The sequence below is a fragment of the Genypterus blacodes genome, unplaced genomic scaffold (assembly GCF_046128005.1).
Source record: "Genypterus blacodes isolate CSIRO-AG114 ecotype Tasmania unplaced genomic scaffold, CSIRO-AGI_Gbla_v1 ptg000133l_1, whole genome shotgun sequence".
Classification (NCBI taxonomy): Eukaryota; Metazoa; Chordata; class Actinopteri; order Ophidiiformes; family Ophidiidae; genus Genypterus; species Genypterus blacodes.
This window is the reverse complement of record NW_027466935.1, coordinates 1432752-1458962: the sequence shown is the minus strand read 5'-3', so window position 1 is coordinate 1458962 and position 26211 is coordinate 1432752. Positions and strand designations below refer to the sequence as shown.

General features: G+C 41.8%; 3 protein-coding genes and 1 pseudogene across 4 annotated transcripts; all 4 read left to right on the top strand.

The window, feature by feature from the left end:
• Positions 1-299: 299 nt before the first annotated feature.
• Positions 300-3467, top strand: LOC143011034 (endoplasmic reticulum chaperone BiP). The gene is made up of 8 exons (XM_076163685.1): positions 300-497; positions 600-831; positions 918-1055; positions 1141-1253; positions 1361-1751; positions 1841-2078; positions 2185-2352; positions 2444-3467. Exons 1-8 carry the CDS (start codon positions 325-327, stop codon positions 3007-3009), a joined length of 2019 nt encoding a protein of 672 aa, XP_076019800.1. The 5' UTR covers positions 300-324; the 3' UTR covers positions 3010-3467.
• A 2156-nt stretch (positions 3468-5623) lies between these two features.
• Positions 5624-9687, top strand: LOC143011049 (endoplasmic reticulum chaperone BiP-like). Its single transcript, XM_076163712.1, has 9 exons — positions 5624-5690; positions 6580-6718; positions 6821-7052; positions 7139-7276; positions 7362-7474; positions 7580-7970; positions 8074-8311; positions 8405-8572; positions 8664-9687. Exons 1-9 carry the CDS (start codon positions 5639-5641, stop codon positions 9227-9229), a joined length of 2037 nt encoding a protein of 678 aa, XP_076019827.1. The 5' UTR covers positions 5624-5638; the 3' UTR covers positions 9230-9687.
• A 2178-nt stretch (positions 9688-11865) lies between these two features.
• Positions 11866-16565, top strand: LOC143011050 (endoplasmic reticulum chaperone BiP-like; annotated as a pseudogene).
• Positions 16566-19952: 3387 nt separating this feature from the next.
• Positions 19953-25545, top strand: LOC143011048 (endoplasmic reticulum chaperone BiP-like). 2 transcript variants are annotated; one of them, XM_076163711.1, is made up of 10 exons: positions 19986-20035; positions 20609-20974; positions 21335-21473; positions 21576-21807; positions 21894-22031; positions 22116-22228; positions 22333-22723; positions 22813-23050; positions 23144-23311; positions 23427-25545. In XM_076163711.1, the coding sequence occupies exons 2-10, from the start codon at positions 20935-20937 to the stop codon at positions 24176-24178; spliced, it is 2211 nt and encodes a 736-aa protein (XP_076019826.1). In that variant the 5' UTR covers positions 19986-20035; positions 20609-20934; the 3' UTR covers positions 24179-25545. The 2 variants fall into 2 exon arrangements, with proteins under 2 accessions (XP_076019825.1, XP_076019826.1); XM_076163710.1 differs by lacking the exon at positions 20609-20974 and having other exon boundaries at positions 19953-20035.
• The last annotated feature ends 666 nt before the right edge of the window (positions 25546-26211 follow it).

Genomic DNA, 26211 nt, shown 5'->3' with positions numbered 1-26211 from the left:
TTGTGGGTATAATGTGCCGAGCTGGCTATGCTAAATTAGTACTTTCAACGACTACCGGCAAGGAAATTTACCACACACCATCTGGCTGGATATGCTCGCTAACGTGGTTAGCTACCGGCAGATTGAAGAGAAAAAAACCCCATTCGGGAGATGCATTCCGGCTCCACCCAGTCTGCCCGTTTTCTTCTGATTGAAGTTGGGCTTTTTGGGCAATTATTTGGCAACGATTATATTTCGTGACATAACCGGCAGTCTGCTTTATATCGATTTTATGATGGCACGTCATAAATACGAGGCCACGTTTTGACACTTTTTTTCCCCATTATGTTCCACAGATTTTTTTTTCTCGTACGTCTCGGGGAGATACAAGTAAAAATGAAGCTGTTGTCGGTTGCTGTAATGCTGCTGGTGGTCGGCGCCGCGTTTGCCGATGACGACGACAAGAGGGAGAACGTAGGGACGGTGGTAGGAATTGACCTGGGAACCACCTACTCATGGTAAGAAATACATTTCTGAATAACATGTTAATGATCAAAACTCCGAATATTGCATAAACATTTGTGCAGAAGTGTTTTAATTCATTTTTAATGTTTTTGTAGTGTTGGTGTGTTCAAGAATGGCCGCGTGGAGATCATCGCCAACGACCAGGGAAACCGCATCACACCATCATATGTGGCCTTCACCAGCGAGGGCGAGCGTCTGATTGGTGATGCTGCCAAGAACCAGCTGACCTCCAACCCTGAGAACACCGTCTTTGATGCCAAGAGGCTGATCGGCCGTACTTGGGGTGATTCCACCATCCAGCAGGACATCAAGTACCTGCCCTTCAAGGTGACTTTCTTTCCCTGCACTTGTAAGCTTGTAGAGCCTGAAGGTCTGTGGGAATCATTTCTTAAATGGTATTTCCTTTTTTTTAGGTTACTGAGAAGAAGAGCAAGCCCCACATCCAGGTGGACATTGGTGGTGGTCAGATGAAGACATTTGCTCCTGAAGAGATCTCTGCTATGGTCCTGGTTAAGATGAAGGAGACAGCTGAGGCTTACCTGGGCAAGAAGGTTAGAAACTGGTTTCTCCACATTGAAGAAGGAACTGATCCAAAGTAGCTCTACTGTTGAAACTAACTTTCTCCTGTGTCTTCAGGTCACACATGCTGTGGTTACGGTCCCTGCCTACTTTAATGATGCTCAGCGTCAGGCTACCAAGGATGCTGGAACCATCGCTGGTCTGAATGTTATGAGAATCATCAATGAGCCGTATGTATCTTATGAATATGTTTTATTCATCTGCTGTAATCTGAAATATTCTGAATTGTTTCCTCATTACAATGGTCTCGTAGCAATTAATCTTGTCATTTTTTCAGAACTGCTGCTGCCATTGCTTATGGCCTGGACAAGAGGGATGGTGAGAAGAACATTCTTGTGTTCGATCTTGGTGGTGGCACGTTCGACGTCTCCCTCCTGACCATCGACAATGGCGTGTTTGAAGTCGTGGCCACCAATGGTGACACCCACCTGGGAGGTGAAGACTTCGACCAGCGTGTCATGGAGCACTTCATCAAACTGTACAAGAAGAAGACTGGCAAAGATGTACGCAAAGACAATCGTGCTGTCCAGAAGCTGCGTCGTGAGGTTGAGAAGGCAAAGAGGGCCCTTTCTGCTCAGCACCAAGCCCGCATTGAGATCGAATCCTTCTTTGAGGGAGAGGACTTCTCTGAGACCCTGACCCGTGCCAAGTTTGAAGAACTCAATATGGTGGGTTCGGCTGGCAGAAACATAACATTGGCTACAATAAAACTCTTATGCTTGACAAGCCTATTAACATAATCTTTTACTTTATCCAGGATCTGTTCCGTTCCACAATGAAGCCAGTCCAGAAGGTGCTGGAAGATTCTGACCTGAAGAAGCCTGACATTGATGAGATTGTTCTGGTTGGTGGCTCCACTCGTATCCCCAAAATCCAGCAGCTGGTCAAGGAGTTCTTCAATGGCAAAGAGCCCTCTAGAGGCATCAACCCTGATGAGGCTGTAGCCTATGGAGCTGCTGTGCAGGCTGGAGTGCTTTCTGGAGAAGAGGATACTGGTAGGTCATTGTTGGGAATTAATATATGATCTTTTTTATAGCACCACTGGTCAGAGCTTGCCAACTTGGTTCTTATTACTAAATATATGTTTTTGCTCTCTTGTAGGTGATGTGGTTCTTCTGGATGTGTGCCCTCTGACCCTGGGTATTGAGACTGTTGGAGGTGTGATGACCAAGCTGATCCCCAGGAACACTGTGGTGCCTACCAAGAAATCCCAGATCTTCTCTACTGCTTCTGATAACCAGCCAACTGTGACCATCAAAGTCTATGAAGGTAAGAATTGGGCCTTAAAGTAACACCTTCATAAGTGGATTATTTTTGGTTTAAATGGACTGAAATAAACGTATTTGTCCATTGATTTTAGGTGAGCGTCCCCTGACCAAAGACAACCATCTGCTGGGCACCTTTGACCTGACTGGCATCCCTCCTGCTCCTCGAGGTGTCCCACAGATTGAGGTCACTTTTGAGATTGACGTAAACGGCATTCTGCGTGTCACTGCTGAGGACAAGGGCACAGGCAACAAGAACAAGATCACAATCACAAATGACCAGAACCGCCTGACCCCAGAGGACATTGAGCGTATGGTGAACGACGCTGAGAAGTTTGCAGATGAAGACAAGAAGCTGAAGGAGAGAATTGATTCCCGCAACGAGCTGGAGAGTTATGCCTACTCTCTGAAGAACCAGATTGGCGACAAGGAGAAACTTGGCGGCAAGCTGTCCGACGAAGACAAGGAAACCATTGAGAAGGCAGTGGAGGAGAAAATTGAGTGGATGGAGTCCCATCAAGAAGCTGACCTGGAAGAATTCCAGGCTAAGAAGAAGGAGCTGGAGGAGGTGGTTCAGCCCATCATCAGCAAGCTTTACGGTAGTGCAGGTGGACCCCCACCTGAGGAGGAGGGTGAGCAGGATGAGAAGGATGAGTTGTAGGCAAGTTTGGAGGTCAGATCACTTGTTGCCCCTTGCCTCTCTGTAGTGGCACCTAGATGTACATAATGGACAGATGGGACTCAAATGGTGAGAGAAATGCTTGGGAAGGGGCAGCGATAACAAGCAAACATACTGAAGGCTCTGAAAGACTTTTTGAAATCAGTTTCGGTGTGTAAGTGGTGTTCTCTTCGCTGAAGGGCGGAGATATTCGTCAGCCCAGATTTGAGGCTTGCTGCTGCTGTTCTTAGGCAGTCCTGAAGGGGTTCTGTAGTGGAGAGGGTCTTCTGTAGCGGGGGAGGGAGGGGGGGGGGGGGGTTTAGAGAAGCAGCCATTCAGTGGGACTACTGTGGCGTTAAGGTCTCAACATGTTCACAGGCAATGTCAAAAGTTATTTATTGAATCTGGTCATTGTACAAACTCTTCTGGAAAGACATTGAAATAAATGTTTGATACAAAAATGCTTGTTTTCTGATTAAGTTTACTTTAAAAGAATATTTGTTACTTATATCATTGAATATGTTCAGTATATCTCTCATTGCTATTGTACCACCACTGAATGAAACATGGAACTCTTGACCTATTTTTACAACGGGGAAAAAATTCATCCATTTCATAGCTACAGACTTTATCTGAGTCATTTACATAGTATATGTAGAAAACTTAACACTCTGCCCCTAAAATAATACAATCAATAAGCAAAAGCATTGCAGTAAATAAACCTATGAATGCAACATCGGGCACATCATGTCACAGTATAGTCACTATGTATAACACCCAGGTTGTCCATTCCTCTACAAAGGCTAGATGAATTTACTCTTAGTCAGGAGGGAATTCGTGATTGTGCACAGTTTTTGGACGGATAAAATTAATTCATGGTTCGCTGTAACACCGAACTATGAAATAATTAAATGTGCACTGAAATAATTAAATGTTTTTTGTTAATTGTATGACTTGTTTTATTTCATCAATTATTTCACATTTAATGACATTTAATTAATTATTGACACTTTTAATTCATTATTTAAAAAAAAAAATTTCATATTGATCCTTCACATGCTGAAAAGCCAAACATAACTTCACTGTGGCTTAGTTCTGAAATTGTGATCTAAATCCTCAACAATGGTCCTTTTGGTCACCACGTGTGCTTTCTGACACAATAGTGCTAGTGACCTGTCCAATCAAAAAAGAAAAACATACCTTGGAGGTAAAAAATATGACTCTAGTGCCCTGACTTATATTTAAATGTGACTTTTTCGGAGATACTGACAGTTTATTTGAGCTAAATAGGACTATGATAATACATTTAACATAGAAATGGACTTAAACTAGTAAGACTATATCAGAATTGGATTCCTTTTATCAAACGAAGCAGAAAAAATACATTATACAACAATTTAAGACTAAAGGAAGCTGAGATATAACCTTTTCTCTTTTCAGCGGGGGCCATTTTGGATTTTTATGTATACCGGCCACTAGGGGGCCGCCCCAACTTGCATCCACGGATTTTTAAAAACCTTAGGCCCATACCTAACACCCTGCCAAAAATCAAAAACTTTTCCAGAAGTGCACAATTTTTATGCAACATGATAAATAAACTTAATCTTAATCTTAATCTTTTAATTGTAGATTTTGAATTCAATTGCAATTTCGATTTTGCTTTGCCCCACCAAACACCAAGGACCTGTGCAGGTCGCTCTGGCTCCCTCTGGTATCAGGGTACCTCTCGAGTACAGAGCATATGACAAATCTGTAATCAACGTGATTCTGTGTCAAGTGAATTCCTAACATATAGATAAGATCTAATTTGTTTTGCAGTAATTTCACATACGCATTCTTAATACAAGATATTGACAGGAGAGGATATCAGGCTATGTAGTCATAAACCTACAGGGCCATGAGACAAGCAGTGAAGTACTTGCTGGCACCATTACTAAGATCTATAATGTGGGAATGTGAGGAACTGCCACTTGTTGTGTTGGCTCCCCCAACAATGAAGATTCTTCCTCTTCCTCCATCCTCCAATAGAGTGTAGGTGCAAGTGTGGCCCACACTTGCACCTATACAGAAGCGCAAACTGGTTATTGTCAAATTTTGTTGGAACATTCTTCTTAGATTTGTTGTTTATTGATGGACTTTTGTAATGGTTTGCAATTATTCCACGGCGGTTGAAGTAGTATCCACATAGTAGTATAGTGGATTCCAACTAATAAGTGTTCAAAAAATTCAGGTTGGTATTGCTGTTTTAATAGGCCACACCTTAAAAAGCATACATACAAGAGCTGTAGTTGAGTCTTTTGAGCTGTTGAGACATATATGTGGTCACATACAGAGGCTGAAATGAGTGACTTTCTAGTTCTTGGTATAGATGCTGCTGTGGTAGAGGGAAAAGTAAACTGAGGTGTGTGACAGTTCATCTATGGGAAAAAGGGAGATATTAAGTCATTATGGTAGGTATTGTGAAAATATTTACCACATTGTAGACACGGTTTCTGTTTCCATAGAGGTGCAGCACTTGCATGTGTTGTGAAAACAGGCCCAGTGAGTAAATATGTTAGTGGAATGACTGCTTGCGTTTCAGAGGCCACTGTGACATCATTCATTAGGTGTGTGCAAATCAGCTGCCGGCAGTATGCCGGAAGAGACCAGTGAGCGCGCTCCAGCTGTAATAGTGCCCCTGTTTTGTGAGTTTGTAAAGGTTCATACTTTGTAACTTTTAATGTGGTGTACTTTTATAACCTTAGCTGACTGTCTGTGTGGTTTAGTCCTAAAAAGCATATTTTAGAGACTAAAACAGCTTTGTTTCAGTATCAGTGTTAAACTAGCATATTAATTGCACCTGTTTGTTATACCTAGGCCCATCGTCATTCCATTGTTATATGCTTATATTCTTTGTTCAAGTTGTTTTAATGCTAGGTGTTTGTGCTGGTTTTAACTGATCAGTAAAGTAGTTCATACAAGTTTGTCTAGTTTAAAGTTCCACGTAGTAGCCTGTTGATTAGTCAGGATGTGCACGTGCAGTGTTGATGCTCTCTTCCTGCTGAATAGTTAACGTTATTTATTGTTTTGTTGTTGTATTACATTATACTGTGTTCATGCGTAATATATGAATTTATTATTATTATTATCATTACTATTATTATTATTATTATTATTAGTTATTATCGTTGTTTGAAGGCATTATAATGTTTGACATTACACAGGAAAAATATACACTATACTATGAAGTTTTATTTTTGTTATGTCGATTTACACAGAGAAATGGAGAATGCACTGAGACTGATATCCTAAGACCCATGTTGAATCCTGTTGTCATTCCACTGTTATATGCTGGATTGCAGTAATAAAGAAACCTGTAATCCACCTCGTTGTCAGTGGCGTGGTGTGACAGTAGTGGAGCTGCATCTCACCTACAGTTGTGACCTATCACACAACCAACAGCTGCTTGGCCTGACGCCTAAGATATCGCAGCATATAAATGGAAAGGATGCAGGACACTTATTTAATAATGAATATGTTTTGTCACAATCAACTGCAGTTGATTTATTAAGTATACATATTTTTTTCTCGTAGACCTGAGAGAGATACAAGCAACGATGAAGCTGTTGTGTGTTGTATTGCTGGTGGTCGGCGCCGCGTTTGCCGATGACAACGACAAGAGGGAGAACAGAGGGACGGTGGTAGGAATTGACCTGGGAACCACCTACTCATGGTAAGAAATACATTTCTGAATAACATGTTAATGATCAAAACTCCGAATATTGCATAACAATTGGTGCAGAAGTGTTTTAATTCATTTTTAATGTTTTTGTAGTGTTGGTGTATTCAAGAATGGCCGCGTGGAGATCATCGCCAACGACCAGGGAAACCGCATCACACCATCATATGTGGCCTTCACCAGCGAGGGCGAGCGTCTGATTGGTGATGCTGCCAAGAACCAGCTGACCTCCAACCCTGAGAACACCGTCTTTGATGCCAAGAGGCTGATCGGCCGTACTTGGGGTGATTCCACCATCCAGCAGGACATCAAGTACCTGCCCTTCAAGGTGACTTTCTTACCCTGCACTTGTAAGCTTGTAGAGCCTGAAGGTCTGTGGGAATCATTTCTTAAATGGTATTTCCTTTTTTTTAGGTTACTGAGAAGAAGAGCAAGCCCCACATCCAGGTTGACATTGGTGGTGGTCAGATGAAGACATTTGCTCCTGAAGAGATCTCTGCTATGGTCCTGGTTAAGATGAAGGAGACAGCTGAGGCTTACCTGGGCAAGAAGGTTAGAAACTGGTTTCTCCACATTGAAGAAGGAACTGATCCAAAGTAGCTCTACTGTTGAAACTAACTTTCTCCTGTGTCTTTAGGTCACACATGCTGTGGTTACGGTCCCTGCCTACTTTAATGATGCTCAGCGTCAGGCTACCAAGGATGCTGGAACCATCGCTGGTCTGAATGTTATGAGAATCATCAATGAGCCGTATGTATCTTATGAATGTTTTATTCATCTGCTGTAATCTGAAATATTCTGAATTGTTTCCTCATTACAATGGTCTCGTAGCAATTAATCTTGTCATTTTTTCAGAAGTGCTGCTGCTATTGCTTATGGCCTGGACAAGAGGGATGGTGAGAAGAACATTCTTGTGTTCAATCTTGGTGGGGGCATGTTCGACGTCTCCCTCCTGACCATCGACAATGGTGTGTTTGAAGTCGTGGCCACCAATGGTGACACCCACCTGGGAGGTGAAGACTTTGACCAGCGTGTCATGGAGCACTTCATCAAACTGTACAAAAAGAAGACTGGCAAAGACGTACGCAAAGACAACCGTGCTGTCCAGAAGCTGCGCCGTGAGGTTGAGAGGGCAAAGAGCGCCCTTTCTGCTCAGCACCAAGCCCGCATTGAGATCGAATCCTTCTTTGAGGGAGAGGACTTCTCTGAGACCCTGACCCGTGCCAAGTTTGAAGAACTCAACATGGTAAGTTATTTGTAATGGGTTCGGCTGGCAGAAACATAACATTGGCTACAATAAAACTCTTATGCTTGACAAGCCTATTAACATAATCTTTTACTTTATCCAGGATCTGTTCCGTTCCACAATGAAGCCAGTCCAGAAGGTGCTGGAAGATTCTGACCTGTCGAAGCCTGACATTGATGAGATTGTTCTGGTTGGTGGCTCCACTCGTATCCCCAAAATCCAGCAGCTGGTCAAGGAGTTCTTCAATGGCAAAGAGCCCTCTAGAGGCATCAACCCTGATGAGGCTGTAGCCTATGGAGCTGCTGTGCAGGCTGGAGTGCTTTCTGGAGAAGAGGATACTGGTAGGTCATTGTTGGGAATTAATATATGATCTATTTTATAGCACCACTGGTCAGAGCTTGCCAACTTGGTTCTCATGTTTTTGCTCTATGTAGGTGATTTGGTTCTTCTGGATGTGTGCCCTCTGACCCTGGGTATTGAGACTGTTGGAGGTGTGATGACCAAGCTGATCCCCAGGAACACTGTGGTGTCTACCAAGAAATCCCAGATCTTCTCTACTGCTTCTGATAACCAGCCAACTGTCACCATCAAAGTCTATGAAGGTAAGAATTGGGCCTTAAAGTAACACCTTCATAAGTGGATTATTTTTGGTTTAAATAGACTGAAATAAACGTATTTGTCCATTGATTTTAGGTGAGCGTCTCCTGACCAAAGACAACCATCTGCTGGGCACCTTTGACCTGACTGGCATCCCTCCTGCTCCTCGAGGTGTCCCACAGATTGAGGTCACTTTTGAGATTGACGTGAACGGCATTCTGCGTGTCACTGCTGAGGACAAGGGCACAGGCAACAAGAACAAGATCACAATCACAAATGACCAGAACCGCCTGACCCCAGAGGACATTGAGCGTATGGTGAACGACGCTGAGAAGTTTGCAGATGAAGACAAGAAGCTGAAGGAGAGAATTGATTCCCGCAACGAGCTGGAGAGTTATGCCTACTCTCTGAAGAACCAGATTGGCGACAAGGAGAAACTTGGCGGCAAGCTGTCCGACGAAGACAAGGAAACCATTGAGAAGGCAGTGGAGGAGAAAATTGAGTGGATGGAGTCCCATCAAGAAGCTGACCTGGAAGAATTCCAGGCTAAGAAGAAGGAGCAGGAGGAGGTGGTTCAGCCCATCATCAGCAAGCTTTACGGTAGTGCAGGTGGACCCCCACCTGAGGAGGAGGGTGAGCAGGATGAGAAGGATGAGTTGTAGGCAAGTTTGGAGGTCAGATCACTTGTTGCCCCTTGCCTCTCTGTAGTGGCACCTAGATGTACATAATGGACAGATGGGACTCAAATGGTGAGAGAAATGCTTGGGAAGGGGCAGCGATAACAAGCAAACATACTGAAGGCTCTGAAAGACTTTTTGAAATCAGTTTCGGTGTGTAAGTGGTGTTCTCTTCGCTGAAGGGCGGAGATCTTCGTCAGCCCAGATTTGAGGCTTGCTGCTGCTGTTCTTAGGCAGTCCTGAAGGGGTTCTGTAGTGGAGAGGGTCTTCTGTAGCGGGGGAGGGAGGGGGGGGGGGGGGTTTAGAGAAGCAGCCATTCAGTGGGACTACTGTGGCGTTAAGGTCTCAACATGTTCACAGGCAATGTCAAAAGTTATTTATTGAATCTGGTCATTGTACAAACTCTTCTGGAAAGACATTGAAATAAATGTTTGATACAAAAATGCTTGTTTTCTGATTAAGTTTACTTTAAAAGAATATTTATTACTTATATCATTGAATATGTTCAGTATATCTCTCATTGCTATTGTACCACCGCTGAATGAAACATGGAACTCTTGACCTATTTTTACAACGGGGAAAAAATTCATCCATTTCATAGCTACAGACTTTATCTGAGTCATTTACATAGTATATGTAGAAAACTTAACACTCTGACCCATGTCAATAATACAATCAATAAGCAAAAGCATTGCAGTAAATAAACCCATGAATGCAACATCAGGCACATCATGTCACAGTATAGTCACTATGTATAACACCCAGGTTGTCCATTCCTCCACAAAGGCTAGATGAATTTACTCTTAGTCAGGAGGGAATTTGTGAAAAATCATAGGGATTGTGCACAGTTTTTGGACGGATAAAATTAATTCATGGTTCGCTGTAACACCAAACTATGAAATAATTAAATGTGCACTGAAATAATTAAATGTTTTTTGTTAATTGTATGACTTGTTTTATTTAATCAAGTATTTCACATTTAATGACATTTAATTAATTATTGACACTTTTAATTAATTATTTAAAAAAAAAAATTTGATATTGATCCTTCACATGTTGAAAAGCCAAATATAACTTCACTGTGGCTTAGTTCTGAAATTGTGATCTAAATCCTCAACAATGGTCCTTTTGGTCACCACGTGTGCTTTCTGACACAATAGTGCTAGTGACCTGTCCAATCAAAAAAGAAAAACATACCTTGGAGGTAAAAAATATGGCTCTAGTGCCCTGACTAATATTTAAATGTGACTTTTTCGGAGATACTGACAGTTTATTTGAGCTAAATAGGACTATGATAATACATTTAACATAGAAATGGACTTAAACTAGTAAGACTATATCAGAATTGGATTCCTTTTATCAAACAAAGCAGAAAAAATACATTATACAACAATTTAAGACTAAAGGAAGCTGAGCTATAACCTTTTCTCTTTTCAGCGGGGGCCATTTTGGATTTTTATGTATACCGGCCACTAGGGGGCCGCCCCAACTTGCATCCACGGATTTTTAAAAACCTTAGGCCCATACCTAACACCCTGCCAAATATCAAAAACTTTTCCAGAAGTGCACAATTTTTATGCAACATGATAAATAAACTAAATCTTAATCTTAATCTTTTAGTTGTAGATTTTGAATTCAATTGCAATTTCGATTTTGCTGTGCCCCACCAAACACCCAGGGCCTATGCAGGTCGCTCTGGCTCCCACTGGTATCAGGGTACCTCTCGAGTACAGAGCATATGACAAATCTGTAATCAACGTGATTCTGTGTCAAGTGAATTCCCAACATATAGATACGATCTCATTAGTTTTGCAGTAATTTCACATACGCATTCTTAATACAAGATATTGACAGGAGAGGATATCAGGCTATGTAGTCATAAACCTACAGGGCCATGAGACAAGCAGTGAAGTACTTGCTGGCACCATTACTAAGATCTATAATGTGGGAATGTGAGGAACTGCCACTTGTTGTGTTGGCTCCCCCAACAATGAAGATTCTTCCTCTTCCTCCATCCTCCAATAGAGTGTAGGTGCAAGTGTGGCCCACACTAACACCCGGGGCCTATACAGAAGCGCAAACTGGTTATTGTCAAATTTTGTTGGAACATTCTTCTTAGATTTGTTGTTTATTCATGGACTTTTGTAATGGTTTGCAATTATTCCACGGCGGTTGAAGTAGTATCCACATAGTAGTATAGTGGATTCCAACTAATAAGTGTTCAAAAAATTCAGGTTGGTATTGCTGTTTTAATAGGCCACACCTTAAGAAGCATACATACAAGAGCTGTAGTTGAGCCTTTTGAGCTGTTGAGACATATATGTGGTCACATACAGAGGCTGCAATGAGTGACTTTCTAGTTCTTGGTATAGATGCTGCTGTGGTAGAGGGAAAAGTAAACTGAGGTGTGTGACAGTTCATCTATGGGAAAAAGGGAGATATTAAGTCATTATGGTAGGTATTGTGAAAATATTTACCACATTGTAGACACGGTTTCTGTTTCCATAGAGGTGCAGCACTTGCATGTGTTGTGAAAACAGGCCCAGTGAGTAAATATGTGAGTGGAATGACTGCTTGCGTTTCAGAGGCCACTGTGACATCATTCATTAGGTGTGTACAAATCAGCTGCCGGCAGTATGCCGGAAGAGACCAGTGAGCGCGCTCCAGCTGTAATAGTGCCCCTGTTTTGTGAGTTTGTAAAGGTTCATACTTTGTAACTTTTAATGTGGTGTACTTTTATAACCTTAGCTGACTGTCTGTGAGGTTTAGTCCTAAAAAGCATATTTTAGAGACTAAAACAGCTTTGTTTCAGTATCAGTGTTAAACTAGCATATTGATTGCACCTGTTTGTTATACCTAGGCCCATCGTCATTCCATTGTTATATGCTTATATTCTTTGTTCAAGTTGTTTTAATGCTAGGTGTTTGTGCTGGTTTTAACTGATCAGTAAAGTAGTTCATACAAGTTTGTCTAGTTTAAAGTTCCACGTAGTAGCCTGTTGATTAGTCAGGATGTGCACGTGCAGTGTTGATGCTCTCTTCCTGCTGAATAGTTAACGTTATTTATTGTTTTGTTGTTGTATTACATTATACTGTGTTCATGCGTAATATATGAATTTATTATTATTATTATCATTACTATTATTATTATTGTTATTATTAGTTATTATCGTTGTTTGAAGGCATTATAATGATTGACATTACACAGGAAAAATATACACTATACTATGAAGTTTTATTTTTGTTATGTCGATTTACACAGAGAAATGGAGAATGCACTGAGACTGATATCCTGAGACCCATGTTGAATCCTGTTGTCATTCCACTGTTATATGCTGGATTGCAGTAATAAAGAAACCTGTAATCCACCTCGTTGTCAGTGGCGTGGTGTGACAGTAGTGGAGCTGCATCTCACCTACAGTTGTGACCTATCACACAACCAACAGCTGCTTGAATTAAACACGCCGAAGATATCGCAGCATATAAACGGAAAGGATGCTCAGTGAACATCATTCAACAAGAAGTCAGAATAGAGAACAGAATTAAAGGAAGACCCTTTGCTATGAATTCTGCAACATATCCGCTTGAGCTATGTTAAGGCCAAGAATTAATTCATACTATCACAGCTCAAGTATGTGCAAACTTTTTTGTGAAGGTGTATGTATTGTGTATTTTCTCTGGCACTGTAATGAACATTGGAAAATGTGACAGGAATGGATGAGCTAAGGTAACACTTGAGACTGCTGTATAAACTAAAAGTCAAATAAATGTTTGTGCAATTAGTGTGGCAGAAAATGATTGTAGCTGTAATGTACTTGAAAAAACAACAACACTTAAATCACGTAAATCGGAAGATGCATTTGGGCTCCACCCAGTCTGTCCCTTTTCTTCTGGATGAAGATGGAATTTTGGACACTTATTTGATAATGAATATGTTTTGTCAAAATCAACTGCAGTTGATTTATTAAGTATACATATTTTTTTCTCGTAGACCTGAGAGAGATACAAGCAACGATGAAGCTGTTGTGTGTTGTATTGCTGGTGGTCGGCGCCGCGTTTGCCGATGGCGACGACAAGAGGGAGAGCGTAGGGACGGTGGTAGGAATTGACCTGGGAACCACCTACTCATGGTAAGAAATACATTTCTGAATAACATGTTAATGATCAAAACTCCGAATATTGCATAACAATTGGTGCAGAAGTGTTTTAATTCATTTTTAATGTTTTTGTAGTGTTGGTGTGTTCAAGAATGGCCGAGTGGAGATCATCGCCAACGACCAGGGAAACCGCATCACACCATCATATGTGGCCTTCACCAGCGAGGGCGAGCGTCTGATTGGTGATGCTGCCAAGAACCAGCTGACCTCCAACCCTGAGAACACCGTCTTTGATGCCAAGAGGCTGATCGGCCGTACTTGGGGTGATTCCACCATCCAGCAGGACATCAAGTACCTGCCCTTCAAGGTGACTTTCTTACCCTGCACTTGTATGCTTGTAGAGCCTGAAGGTCTGTGGGAATCATTTCTTAAATGGTGTTTCCTTTTTTTTAGGTTACTGAGAAGAAGAGCAAGCCCCACATCCAGGTTGACATTGGTGGTGGTCAGATGAAGACATTTGCTCCTGAGGAGATCTCTGCTATGGTCCTGACTAAGATGAAGGAGACAGCTGAGGCTTACCTGGGCAAGAAGGTTAGAAACTGGTTTCTCCACATTGAAGAAGGAACTGAGCCAAGTAGCTCTACTGTTGAAACTAACTTTCTCCTGTGTCTTCAGGTCACACATGCTGTGGTTACGGTCCCTGCCTACTTTAATGATGCTCAGCGTCAGGCTACTATAGATGCTGGAACCATCGCTGGTCTGAATGTTATGAAAATCATCAATGAGCCGTATGTATCTTATGAATATGTATCTGCTAATCTGAAACATTACATCTAATATTATATTAAATTAACTCCTCTTAACAATTGTCTCATAGTAATTAATCTTGTTTTTCAGAACTGCTGCTGCTATTGCTTATGGCCTGGACAAGAGGGATGGTGAGAAGAACCTTCTTGTGTTCGATCTTGGTGGTGGCACGTTCGACGTCTCCCTCCTGACCATCGAAACTGGCGTGTTTGAAGTCTTGGCCACCAATGGTGACACCCACCTGGGAGGTGAAGACTTTGACCAGCGTGTCATGGAGCACTTCATCAAACTGTACAAGAAGAAGACTGGCAAAGATGTACGCAAAGACAACCGTGCTGTCCAGAAGCTGCGTCGTGAGGTTGAGAAGGCAAAGAGGGCCCTTTCTGCTCAGCACCAAGCCCGCATTGAGATCGAATCCTTCTTTGAGGGAGAGGACTTCTCTGAGACCCTGACCCGTGCCAAGTTTGAAGAACTCAACATGGTAAGTTATTCGTGATGGGTTCGGCTGGCAGAAACATAACATTGGCTACAATAAAACTCTTATGCTTGACATGCTATTAACATAATCTTTTACTTTATCCAGGATCTGTTCCGTTCCACAATGAAGCCAGTCCAGAAGGTGCTGGAAGATTCTGACCTGAAGAAGCCTGACATTGATGAGATTGTTCTGGTTGGTGGCTCCACTCGTATCCCCAAAATCCAGCAGCTGGTCAAGGAGTTCTTCAATGGCAAAGAGCCCTCTAGAGGCATCAACCCTGATGAGGCTGTAGCCTATGGAGCTGCTGTGCAGGCTGGAGTGCTTTCTGGAGAAGAGGATACTGGTAGGTCATTGTTGGGAATTAATATATGATCTATTTTATAGCACCACTGGTCAGAGCTTGCCAACTTGGTTCTTATTATTAAATATCTGTTTTTGCTCTCTTGTAGGTGATGTGGTTTTTTCTGGATGTGTGCCCTCTGACCCTGGGTATTGAGACTGTTGGAGGTGTGATGACCAAGCTGATCCCCAGGAACACTGTGGTGCCTAACAAGAAATCCCAGATCTTCTCTACTGCTTCTGATAACCAGCCAACTGTGACCATCAAAGTCTATGAAGGTAAGAATTGGGCCTTAAAGTAACACCTTCATAAGTGGATTATTTTTGGTTTAAATGGACTGAAATAAACGTATTTGTCCATTGATTTTAGGTGAGCGTCCCCTGACCAAAAACAACCATCTGCTGGGCACCTTTGACCTGACTGGCATCCCTCCTGCTCCTCGAGGTGTCCCACAGATTGAGGTCACTTTTGAGATTGACGTAAACGGCATTCTGCGTGTCACTGCTGAGGACAAGGGCACAGGCAACAAGAACAAGATCACAATCACAAATGACCAGAACCGCCTGACCCCAGAGGACATTGAGCGTATGGTGAACGACGCTGAGAAGTTTGCAGATGAAGACAAGAAGCTGAAGGAGAGAATTGATTCCCGCAACGAGCTGGAGAGTTATGCCTACTCTCTGAAGAACCAGATTGGCGACAAGGAGAAACTTGGCGGCAAGCTGTCCGACGAAGACAAGGAAACCATTGAGAAGGCAGTGGAGGAGAAAATTGAGTGGATGGAGTCCCATCAAGAAGCTGACCTGGAAGAATTCCAGGCTAAGAAGAAGGAGCTGGAGGAGGTGGTTCAGCCCATCATCAGCAAGCTTTACGGTATTGCAGGTGGACCCCCACCTGAGGAGGAGGGTGAGCAGGATGAGAAGGATGAGTTGTAGGCAAGTTTGGAGGTCAGATCACTTGTTGCCCCTTGCCTCTCTGTAGTGGCACCTAGATGTACATAATGGACAGATGGGACTCAAATGGTGAGAGAAATGCTTGGGAAGGGGCAGCGATAACAAGCAAACATACTGAAGGCTCTGAAAGAGGCAGTAGCTCAGTTGGTAGAGCTTCCGCTTGGGAAATATTCTTCCGCTTTAAAGAATATTTATTACTTATATCATTGAATATGTTCAGTATATCTCTCATTGCTATTGTACCACCACTGAATGAAACATGGAACTCTTGACCTATTTTTACAACGGGGAAAAAATTCATCCATTTCATAGCTACAGACTTTATCTGAGTCATTTACATAGTATATGTAGAAAACTTAACACTCTGCCCCATGTCAATAATACAATCAATAAGCAAAAGCATTGCAGTAAATAAACCCATGAATGCAACATCAGGCACATCATGTCACAGTATAGTCACTATGTATAACACCCAGGTTGTCCATTCCTCCACAAAGGCTAGATGAATTTACTCTAAGTCAGGAGGGAATTCGTGAAAAATCATAGGGATTGTGCACAGTTTTTGGACGGATAAAATTGATTCATGGTTCGCTGTAACACCGAACTATGAAATAATTAAATGTGCACTGAAATAATTAAATGTTTTTTGTTAATTGTATGACTTGTTTTATTTAATCAATTATTTCACATTTAATGACATTTAATTAATTATTGACACTTTTAATTAATTATTTAATGGCGTATTTATTTATTTAATTTCAGCACTTTTAGTCCTCCATAGGTATGGGCCTAAGGTTTTTAAAAATCCGTGGATGCAAGTTGGGGCGGCCCCCCTGTGGCCAGTATACATAAAAATCCAAAATGGCCCCCGCTGAAAAGAGAAGGTTATATCTCAGCTTACTTTAGTCTTAAATTGTTGTATAATGTAATTGTTCTGCTTTGTTTGATACAAGGAATGCAATTCTGATAGTCTTCTTATTTTACGTCCATTTTTGTGTGAAATGTATTATTATAGTCACTTTTTGCTTGAAAAACGGTCCATCTCTGAAATTAAACAACATATAAAGATCATTCAGGCCTCTAAACCCATATGCTCACCCTTTAGGAATAATATTGAACCAATTACAATCATTCTAGTGTGAAAAATATTGTTTTGCAAAAGCCTTTACCAGAAACTGGCTATTTCTGAAATCAAGTCAAATAAGGTGCAGAAATTGTTTCATTGTTCTATGAAATGCTCCAGAATGTGTTCGAGCAGTTTAGCCAAGCTTTGCCATCGTATTCAGTTGGTTTTACTGGAATATTTAGTCCAGTGGTTCTTAACCTGGGATCGATCGAACCCCAGGGGTTCGGTGAGTCATTCTCAGGGGTTCGGCAGGGGTCAAGACACAAACAGTATAGCCTGGTTCACACTAGCAATTGACCGCCGTCTTCGATTACAAATGGTAAAAAATGGTTTCATCCCACCCTAATAAATTAAACAACATCCATCTTTGATTTTTACGACTATGTCAAATCCCATTCGTCTCCAGTTCAATTGTGTATGGATTGAGGATTATTGGAGAAAAACAAACATTGCAAAACTTGTCAAAAACCTTTGACATTTGTTTTCTGTGTTTATGAGCCATGCTGAGTGCCAGAATGAGCTCAGTCGAACATGAAACATGGGGGCAAGTATAGATGTAATGTTGGACCTGACATGAAGCTCCACTATTCTGTCCATCAAAACCCAACAATCCAAGGATGCAAGACATTTTTAAGACTTGTTGTCTCCGCAGGGTGTGGGATTTATATAGATGTACATATATGTGTGAATGCAAAAGCTACCAGTAGCAGGGCCCTCCCAATGAGCAACAACTGTATGTGTGTGTGTAATGCTTTAAAGAGGGGTCACGCAGGTGGGACCACAGCTAGGCAATGGAGCAGAGAATAGTCAAGACAAAAGAGTGATAACAGACCACAGCTGTGCCTACGCAGGTAAATGTAGCAAGTGGATAAATGTAGCAAGTTTAAAACCGCCAGAATGCAGAATAACGGGAAATGAGAGCTAGGCCAATAACGCTCGCAGGTTTCCGCCTCTTCTTTGTTCAACAACGCCCTCAACGTTTTGGTGTCACCAAATCGTACCATACCCTCTTATTGCTGAGAAAGCCCTTGAGATAGTCACACCGTTTGTTACAATGTATCTTTGCGAGCAATCCTTTTCGAGGATGGCAGACATGAAAACTAAGAAAAGGAACAGACTTTGTTGCGAAAATGATATGAGAGTGGCACTTCCCAAGGTGAAGCTGCGCATTCCTCAACTTGTATCTAAAAGGCAACAGCAAAAGTCACATTGATTTGCAGTAGATATTCATTAAGTTATGGTTTTGTGTGAAATTCATGTTTTGTTGGTTTTGTTCTTTGAACATAGTGATTTTGTGTGCAACTGATGCACTGATACAATATATACCTAAGTTTTGAGGAAATCACATTTTATTTTTCTAATTACAAAGGGTTTCGGTGAATGCACTGATGAGGCTTGCAGGGTTCAGTACCTCAGATAAGGTTAAGAAGCACTGGTCTAGAGGAAGGAAGAGGGTTCAAGGAAGACAGGGCAAAGGGGAGGGCCTCAGCCACAACAGAAACCTTTAAATAAATATATAATGTTTAAGTATGTATTGTTCATTGTGTTATTTCCCTAGAATTTGATATTGATCCTTCACATGTTGAAAAGCCAAATATAACTTCACTGTGGCTTAGTTCTGAAATTGTGATCTAAATCCTCAACAATGGTCCTTTTGGTCACCACGTGTGCTCTCTGGCACAATAGTGCTAGTGACCTGTCCAATCAAAAAAGAAAAACATACCTTGGAGGTAAAAAATATGGCTCTAGTGCCCTGACTAATATTTAAACTTTTTCGGAGATACTGACAGTTTATTTGAGCTAAATAGGACTATGATAATACATTTAACATAGAAATGGACTTAAAATAGTAAGACTATATCAGAATTGGATTCCTTTTATCAAACAAAGCAGAAAAAATACATTATACAACAATTTAAGACTAAAGGAAGCTGAGCTATAACCTTTTCTCTTTTCAGCGGGGGCCATTTTGGATTTTTATGTATACCGGCCACTAGGGGGCCGCCCTAACTTGCATCCACGGATTTTTAAAAACCTTAGGCCCATACCTAACACCCTGCCAAAAATCAAAAACTTTTCCAGAAGTGCACAATTTTTATGCAACATGATAAATAAACTAAATCTTAATCTTAATCTTTTAGTTGTAGATTTTGAATTCAATTGCAATTTCGATTTTGCTTTGCCCCACCAAACACCAAGGACCTGTGCAGGTCGCTCTGGCTCCCTCTGGTATCAGGGTACCTCTCGAGTACAGAGCATATGACAAATCTGTAATCAACGTGATTCTGTGTCAAGTGAATTCCTAACATATAGATAAGATCTAATTTGTTTTGCAGTAATTTCACATATGCATTCTTAATACAAGATATTGACAGGAGAGGATATCAGGCTATGTAGTCATAAACCTACAGGGCCATGAGACAAGCAGTGAAGTACTTGCTGGCACCATTTCTAAGATCTATAATGTGGGAATGTGAGGAACTGCCACTTGTTGTGTTGGCTCCCCCAACAATGTAGATTCTTCCTCTTCCTCCATCCTCCAATAGAGTGTAGGTGCAAGTGTGGCCCACACTAACACCCGGGGCCTATACAGAAGCGCAAACTGGTTATTGTCAAATTTTGTTGGAACATTCTTCTTAGATTTGTTGTTTATTCATGGACTTTTGTAATGGTTTGCAATTATTCCACGGCGGTTGAAGTAGTATCCACATAGTAGTATAGTGGATTCCAACTAATAAGTGTTCAAAAAATTCAGGTTGGTATTGCTGTTTTAATAGGCCACACCTTAAGAAGCACGGTTTCTGTTTCCATAGAGGTGCAGCACTTGCATGTGTTGTGAAAAGGCCCAGTGAGTAAATATGTGAGTGGAATGACTGCTTGCGTGTCAGAGGCCACTGTGACATCATTCATTAGGTGTGTGCAAATCAGCTGCCGGCAGTATGCCGGAAGAGACCAGTGAGCGCGCTCCAGCTGTAATAGTGCCCCTGTTTTGTGAGTTTGTAAAGGTTCATACTTTGTAACTTTTAATGTGGTGTACTTTTATAACCTTAGCTGACTGTCTGTGTGGTTTAGTCCTAAAAAGGATATTTTAGAGACTAAAACAGCTTTGTTTCAGTATCAGTGTTAAACTAGCATATTAATTGCACCTGTTTGTTATACCTAGGCCCATCGTCATTCCATTGTTATATGCTTATATTCTTTGTTCAAGTTGTTTTAATGCTAGGTGTTTGTGCTGGTTTTAACTGATCAGTAAAGTAGTTCATACAAGTTTGTCTAGTTTAAAGTTCCACGTAGTAGCCTGTTGATTAGTCAGGATGTGCACGTGCAGTGTTGATGCTCTCTTCCTGCTGAATAGTTAACGTTATTTATTGTTTTGTTGTTGTATTACATTATACTGTGTTCATGCGTAATATATGAATTTATTATTATTATTATCATTACTATTATTATTATTATTATTATTAGTTATTATCGTTGTTTGAAGGCATTATAATGTTTGACATTACACAGGAAAAATATACACTATACTATGAAGTTTTATTTTTGTTATGTCGATTTACACAGAGAAATGGAGAATGCACTGAGACTGATATCCTGAGACCCATGTTGAATCCTGTTGTCATTCCACTGTTATATGCTGGATTGCAGTAATAAAGAAACCTGTAATCCACCTCGTTGTCAGTGGCGTGGTGTGACAGTAGTGGAGCTGCATCTCACCTACAGTTGTGACCTATCACACAACCAGCAGCTGCTTGGCCTGACGCCGAAGATATCGCAGCATATAAACGGAAAGGATGCTCAGTGAACATCATTCAACAAGAAGTCAGAATAGAGAACAGAATTAAAGGAAGACCCTTTGCTATGAATTCTGCAACATATCCGCTTGAGCTATGTTGAGGCCAAGAATTAATTCATACTATCACAGCTCAAGTATGTGCAAACTTTTTTGTGAAGGTTTATGTATTGTGTATTTTCTCTTGCACTGTAATGAACATTGGAAAATGTGACAGGAATGGATGAGCTAAGGTAACACTTGAGACTGCTGTATAAACTAAAAGTCAAATATATGTTTGTGCAATTAGTGTGGCAGAAAATGATTGTAGCTGTAATGTACTTGAAAAAACAACAACACTTAAATCACGTAAATCGGAAGATGCATTTGGGCTCCACCCAGTCTGTCCCTTTTCTTCTGGATGAAGATGGAATTTTGGACACTTATTTGATAATGAATATGTTTTGTCACAATCAACTGCAGTTGATTTATTAAGTATACATATTTTTTTCTCGTAGACCTGAGAGAGATACAAGCAACGATGAAGCTGTTGTGTGTTGTATTGCTGGTGGTCGGCGCCGCGTTTGCCGATGACGACGACAAGAGGGAGAACGTAGGGACGGTGGTAGGAATTGACCTGGGAACCACCTGCTCATGGTAAGAAATACATTTCTGAATAACATGTTCATGATCAAAACTCCGAATATTGCATAACAATTGGTGCAGAAGTGTTTTAATTCATTTTTAATGTTTTTGTAGTGTTGGTGTATTCAAGAATGGCCGCGTGGAGATCATCGCCAACGACCAGGGAAACCGTATCACACCATCATATGTGGCCTTCACCAGCGAGGGCGAGCGTCTGATTGGTGATGCTGCCAAGAACCAGCTGACCTCCAACCCTGAGAACACCGTCTTTGATGCCAAGAGGCTGATCGGCCGTACTTGGGGTGATTCCACCATCCAGCAGGACATCAAGTACCTGCCCTTCAAGGTGACTTTCTTACCCTGCACTTGTATGCTTGTAGAGCCTGAAGGTCTGTGGGAATCATTTCTTAAATGGTATTTCCTTTTATTTAGGTTACTGAGAGGAAGAGCAAGCCCCACATCCAGGTTGACATTGGTGGTGGTCAGATGAAGACATTTGCTCCTGAGGAGATCTCTGCTATGGTCCTGACTAAGATGAAGGAGACAGCTGAGGCTTACCTGGGCAAGAAGGTTAGAAACTGGTTTCTCCACATTGAAGAAGGAACTGAGCCAAGTAGCTCTACTGTTGAGACTAACTTTCTCCTGTGTCTTCAGGTCACACATGCTGTGGTTACGGTCCCTGCCTACTTTAATCTAGCTCAGCGTCAGGCTACTATAGATGCTGGAACCATCGCTGGTCTGAATGTTATGAGAATCATCAATGAGCCGTATGTATCTTATGAATGTTTTATTTATCTGCTGTAATCTGAAATATTTGGAATGTTTCCTCATTACAATGGTCTCATAGCAATTAATGTTGTCATTTTTTCAGAACTGCTGCTGCTATTGCTTATGGCCTGGACAAGAGGGATGGTGAGAAGAACATTCTTGTGTTCAATCTTGGTGGGGGCATGTTCGACGTCTCCCTCCTGACCATCGACAATGGTGTGTTTGAAGTCGTGGCCACCAATGGTGACACCCACCTGGGAGGTGAAGACTTTGACCAGCGTGTCATGGAGCACTTCATCAAACTGTACAAAAAGAAGACTGGCAAAGACGTACGCAAAGACAACCGTGCTGTCCAGAAGCTGCGCCGTGAGGTTGAGAGGGCAAAGAGGGCCCTTTCTGCTCAGCACCAAGCCCGCATTGAGATCAAATCCTTCTTTGAGGGAGAGGACTTCTCTGAGACCCTGACCCGTGCCAAGTTTGAAGAACTCAATATGGTGGGTTCGGCTGGCAGAAACATAACATTGGCTACAATAAAACTCTTATGCTTGACAAGCCTATTAACATAATCTTTTACTTTATCCAGGATCTGTTCCGTTCCACAATGAAGCCAGTCCAGAAGGTGCTGGAAGATTCTGACCTGAAGAAGCCTGACATTGATGAGATTGTTCTGGTTGGTGGCTCCACTCGTATCCCCAAAATCCAGCAGCTGGTCAAGGAGTTCTTCAATGGCAAAGAGCCCTCTAGAGGCATCAACCCTGATGAGGCTGTAGCCTATGGAGCTGCTGTGCAGGCTGGAGTGTTTTCTGGAGAAGAGGATACTGGTAGGGCATTGTTGGGAATTAATATATGATCTATTTTATAGCACCACTGGTCAGAGCTTGCCAACTTGGTTCTTATGTTTTTGCTCTATGTAGGTGATGTGGTTGTTCTGGATGTGTGCCCTCTGACCCTGGGTTTTGAGACTCTTGGAGGTGTGATGACCAAGCTGATCCCCAGGAACACTGTGGTGCCTACCAAGAAATCCCAGATCTTCTCTACATCTTCTAATGACCAGCCAACTGTCACCATCAAAGTCTATGAAGGTAAGAGTTGGGCCTTATGTATAAACATAAAATAATTGTAGCAACAAATGCTTAGTAAGTGGATTATTTTTGGTTTAAATGGACTGAAATAAACATATTTTTCCTTTGTTTTAAGGTGAGCGTCCCCTGACCAAAGACAACCTTCATATCGGAACCTTTTACCTGACTGGCATCCCTTCTGCTCCTCTTGGTGTCCCACAGATTGAGGTCACTTTTGAGATTGACAACAAAGGCATTCTGCGTGTCACTGCTGCGGACAAGCGCACAGGCAACAAGAACAAGATCACAATCACAAACTGCCTGACACCAGAGGACATTGAGCGTATGGTGAACGACGCTGAGAAGTTTGCAGATGAAGACAAGAAGCTGAAGGAGAAAATTGATGCCCGTAACGGGCTGGAGAATTATGCCTACTCTCTGAAGAACCAGGTGGGCGACAAGGAGAAACTTGGCGGCAAACTGTCCGACGAAGACAAGGAAACCATTGAGAAGGCAGTGGAGGAGAAAATTGAGTGGATGGAGTCCCATCAAGAAGCTGACCTGGAAGAATTCCAGGCTAAGAAGAAGGAGCTGGAGGAGATGGTTCAGCCAATCATCGCCCATAACGAGCTGGAGAGTTATGTCTACTTTCTGAAGAATCAGCTAGCCGACAAAGAGAAACGTCTTGAAATGATCGAGAAGGCAGTGGAGAAGAAAATTGAGTGGATGGAGTCTCAACAAGATGCTGACCTGGAAGAATTCCAGGCTATGAAGAAGGAGCTGGAGGAGATGGTTCAGCGCATTAATAACAAGCTTAGTAGCAAGCTTAGTAGTGCAGGTGGACCCCCACCTGAGAAAGATCAGGAGAAAGAGAAGGATGAGTTGTAGGCAGGTTTGGAGGTCAGATGACTTGTGGCGCGCTCTGGACGCTCATTCTCCTGCAGCCAGACGAAGAAGTATCGCCTCATTCATTTACCTGAGGCTGAACTTATTTATATCGCTCCATTTCCGATCCCACGATGCGCCCCCCCTGCAGTACCTCCGCCCCCCCCTAGGGAACCACTGCCTTGAGGCCTTTAGTCTAAGGTCTATTGCGCTGCTTCTCTCGTCACTAGATGCTACTCTGTTCAGAAACTAACAAGACAAACATACAAAAGTATGGTGAACATACCTTTTAGCTGTAGATTTTGGATACAATTTCCACTTTGCTGTGCCCCACCAACCATCCAGTGGCTCTGCGGGCACCACTCAAGTACAGAGCACATGTCAAATGTGTCTAACCAATGTTATTCTGTGTCAAGGGATTTCCCAACATATAAATAAGACAATAAGATATGACAAAAGATCTAATCTGTTGTGCAAGAAATCGACATATGCTTATACAGAAGTTTATACAGGTTATTGTCGAAGTTAATTGGAAAGGTCTTAGATTTGTTCTTCATTGTTGAGCTTTTTTAATGGTTTGCAATTAGCCCAAGACAGCTGAAGCCCCACCTCCTGTATAGTCGATTCAAACTAATAATCATTGAAACAGTTGAGGTTTGTATTGCTGTTTTAATAGGCCACACCTTAAAACGTGTATTTGAATAAACACATTTATAATGTCACATCCCTTACAAAAGTTGTAGTTGAGTCTTTTGAGCTGTGGAGACATGTTGTGGTCACATACAGAGGCTGCAGGAGTGACGTTCTGGTTTGAGGTATAGATGCTGCTCTGGTAGACGAAAAAGAAAACTGAGCTGTGTGACGGTTTATCTATGTTACAAGGTATTATGGCACGGGTAATGAAAATATTTCCCATGTTGTAGACATAGTTTCTGTTTCCATAGAGGTACAGCAGTTTCATGTGCTGTAAAAAACAAGCCCAGTGAGTAAAGTTGTGACTTGAGCGTCTGCTTGCATTTCAGAGGCAACTGTGACATCATTCATTCAGTGTATGCAAATCAGATTGAGCCAGCATGCCGGACCAGACACCGGACCAGTGAGAGCGTTCCAACCAACAGCTTCTAGGCCAATCACAGGCCTCCATTGAAAGGCATGTTTTCAAAGACAAATCTCCAGAATTACATCATTTGTCATAACCAGGAACTGTATGAGGAACTGAATTAGAAATAATCTTTGTTTATTCAAATTTCCAGGAAGTGTAGTGTGGCACTGTGCCTGACTGCTTTTGTGACTGGCATTGACACTGGTGCCTCCATTTAGTGAAATGGCTTTCTAGGGTTGATATCTGTAAGTAGTTAAAAAGGCCTGTAGAGGTTGGAAAAATGTAAATAGTTATTTTTTTTTTGCAATTTGTTTTTATTGAAGCAGATATTGTACTTGACATACAGGTGTAGGGTATAAATGTAAATAGTTCTATATGAATAGCATGTGGAGCTCCCATTTTGTCCACATATTGGTAACACTTGTGGGCACTTGATGAATGTTGTATAAATAAATTCCATGTTTCTTTCCATCAATTTTTGTAAAATAAATGATCAACTTATGTCTTTTATGATTTATGTCAATATACATATATATACATTTTTGAGTTCTCCCCTCTTCTAGCTATGATTGTACTGTTTTCATAGAGGTGCGGCACTTGCACGTGGTGTAAAAAACAAGTCCAGTGACTAAAAATATGACGGGAGGAATCTGTGACATCATTCATTCAGTGTGTGCAAATCAGCTGCAGCCAGCATTCTGAAACAGACCAGTGGGCACGCTCCAACCAACAGCTGCTTGGCCAATCACAGGCCTGCACAACATTGAGGATATCACAGCATGTAAACAGAGGACCATTCAGTGTGCATCATTCAACAAGAAGTGAGGATAGAAAACAGAACTACAGGAAGACACTTTTCAGTGAGCTCCGCAACAATTCTGCCAAAGATATCTTAAGGCCGTGAATTCATTCATACTTTAACAGCTCAGGTTTG

Excerpts from the sequence above, each read along its gene's own strand:
- LOC143011048 (XM_076163710.1), top strand. The coding sequence starts at position 19,984 with ATGCCGGAAGAGACCAGTGAGCGCGCTCCAGCTGTAATAGTGCCCCTG. Across the intron at positions 21,474-21,575 it reads CTGGGAACCACCTGCTCATG|TGTTGGTGTATTCAAGAATG; the intron begins GTAAGAAATACA and ends ATGTTTTTGTAG. Across the intron at positions 23,312-23,426 it reads CACCATCAAAGTCTATGAAG|GTGAGCGTCCCCTGACCAAA; the intron begins GTAAGAGTTGGG and ends CTTTGTTTTAAG.
- LOC143011034 (XM_076163685.1), top strand. The coding sequence starts at position 325 with ATGTTCCACAGATTTTTTTTTCTCGTACGTCTCGGGGAGATACAAGTA. Across the intron at positions 1,056-1,140 it reads AGGCTTACCTGGGCAAGAAG|GTCACACATGCTGTGGTTAC; the intron begins GTTAGAAACTGG and ends CTGTGTCTTCAG. Across the intron at positions 2,079-2,184 it reads TTCTGGAGAAGAGGATACTG|GTGATGTGGTTCTTCTGGAT; the intron begins GTAGGTCATTGT and ends GCTCTCTTGTAG.
- LOC143011049 (XM_076163712.1), top strand. The coding sequence starts at position 5,639 with ATGCCGGAAGAGACCAGTGAGCGCGCTCCAGCTGTAATAGTGCCCCTG. Across the intron at positions 7,053-7,138 it reads TCAAGTACCTGCCCTTCAAG|GTTACTGAGAAGAAGAGCAA; the intron begins GTGACTTTCTTA and ends CCTTTTTTTTAG. Across the intron at positions 8,573-8,663 it reads CACCATCAAAGTCTATGAAG|GTGAGCGTCTCCTGACCAAA; the intron begins GTAAGAATTGGG and ends CATTGATTTTAG.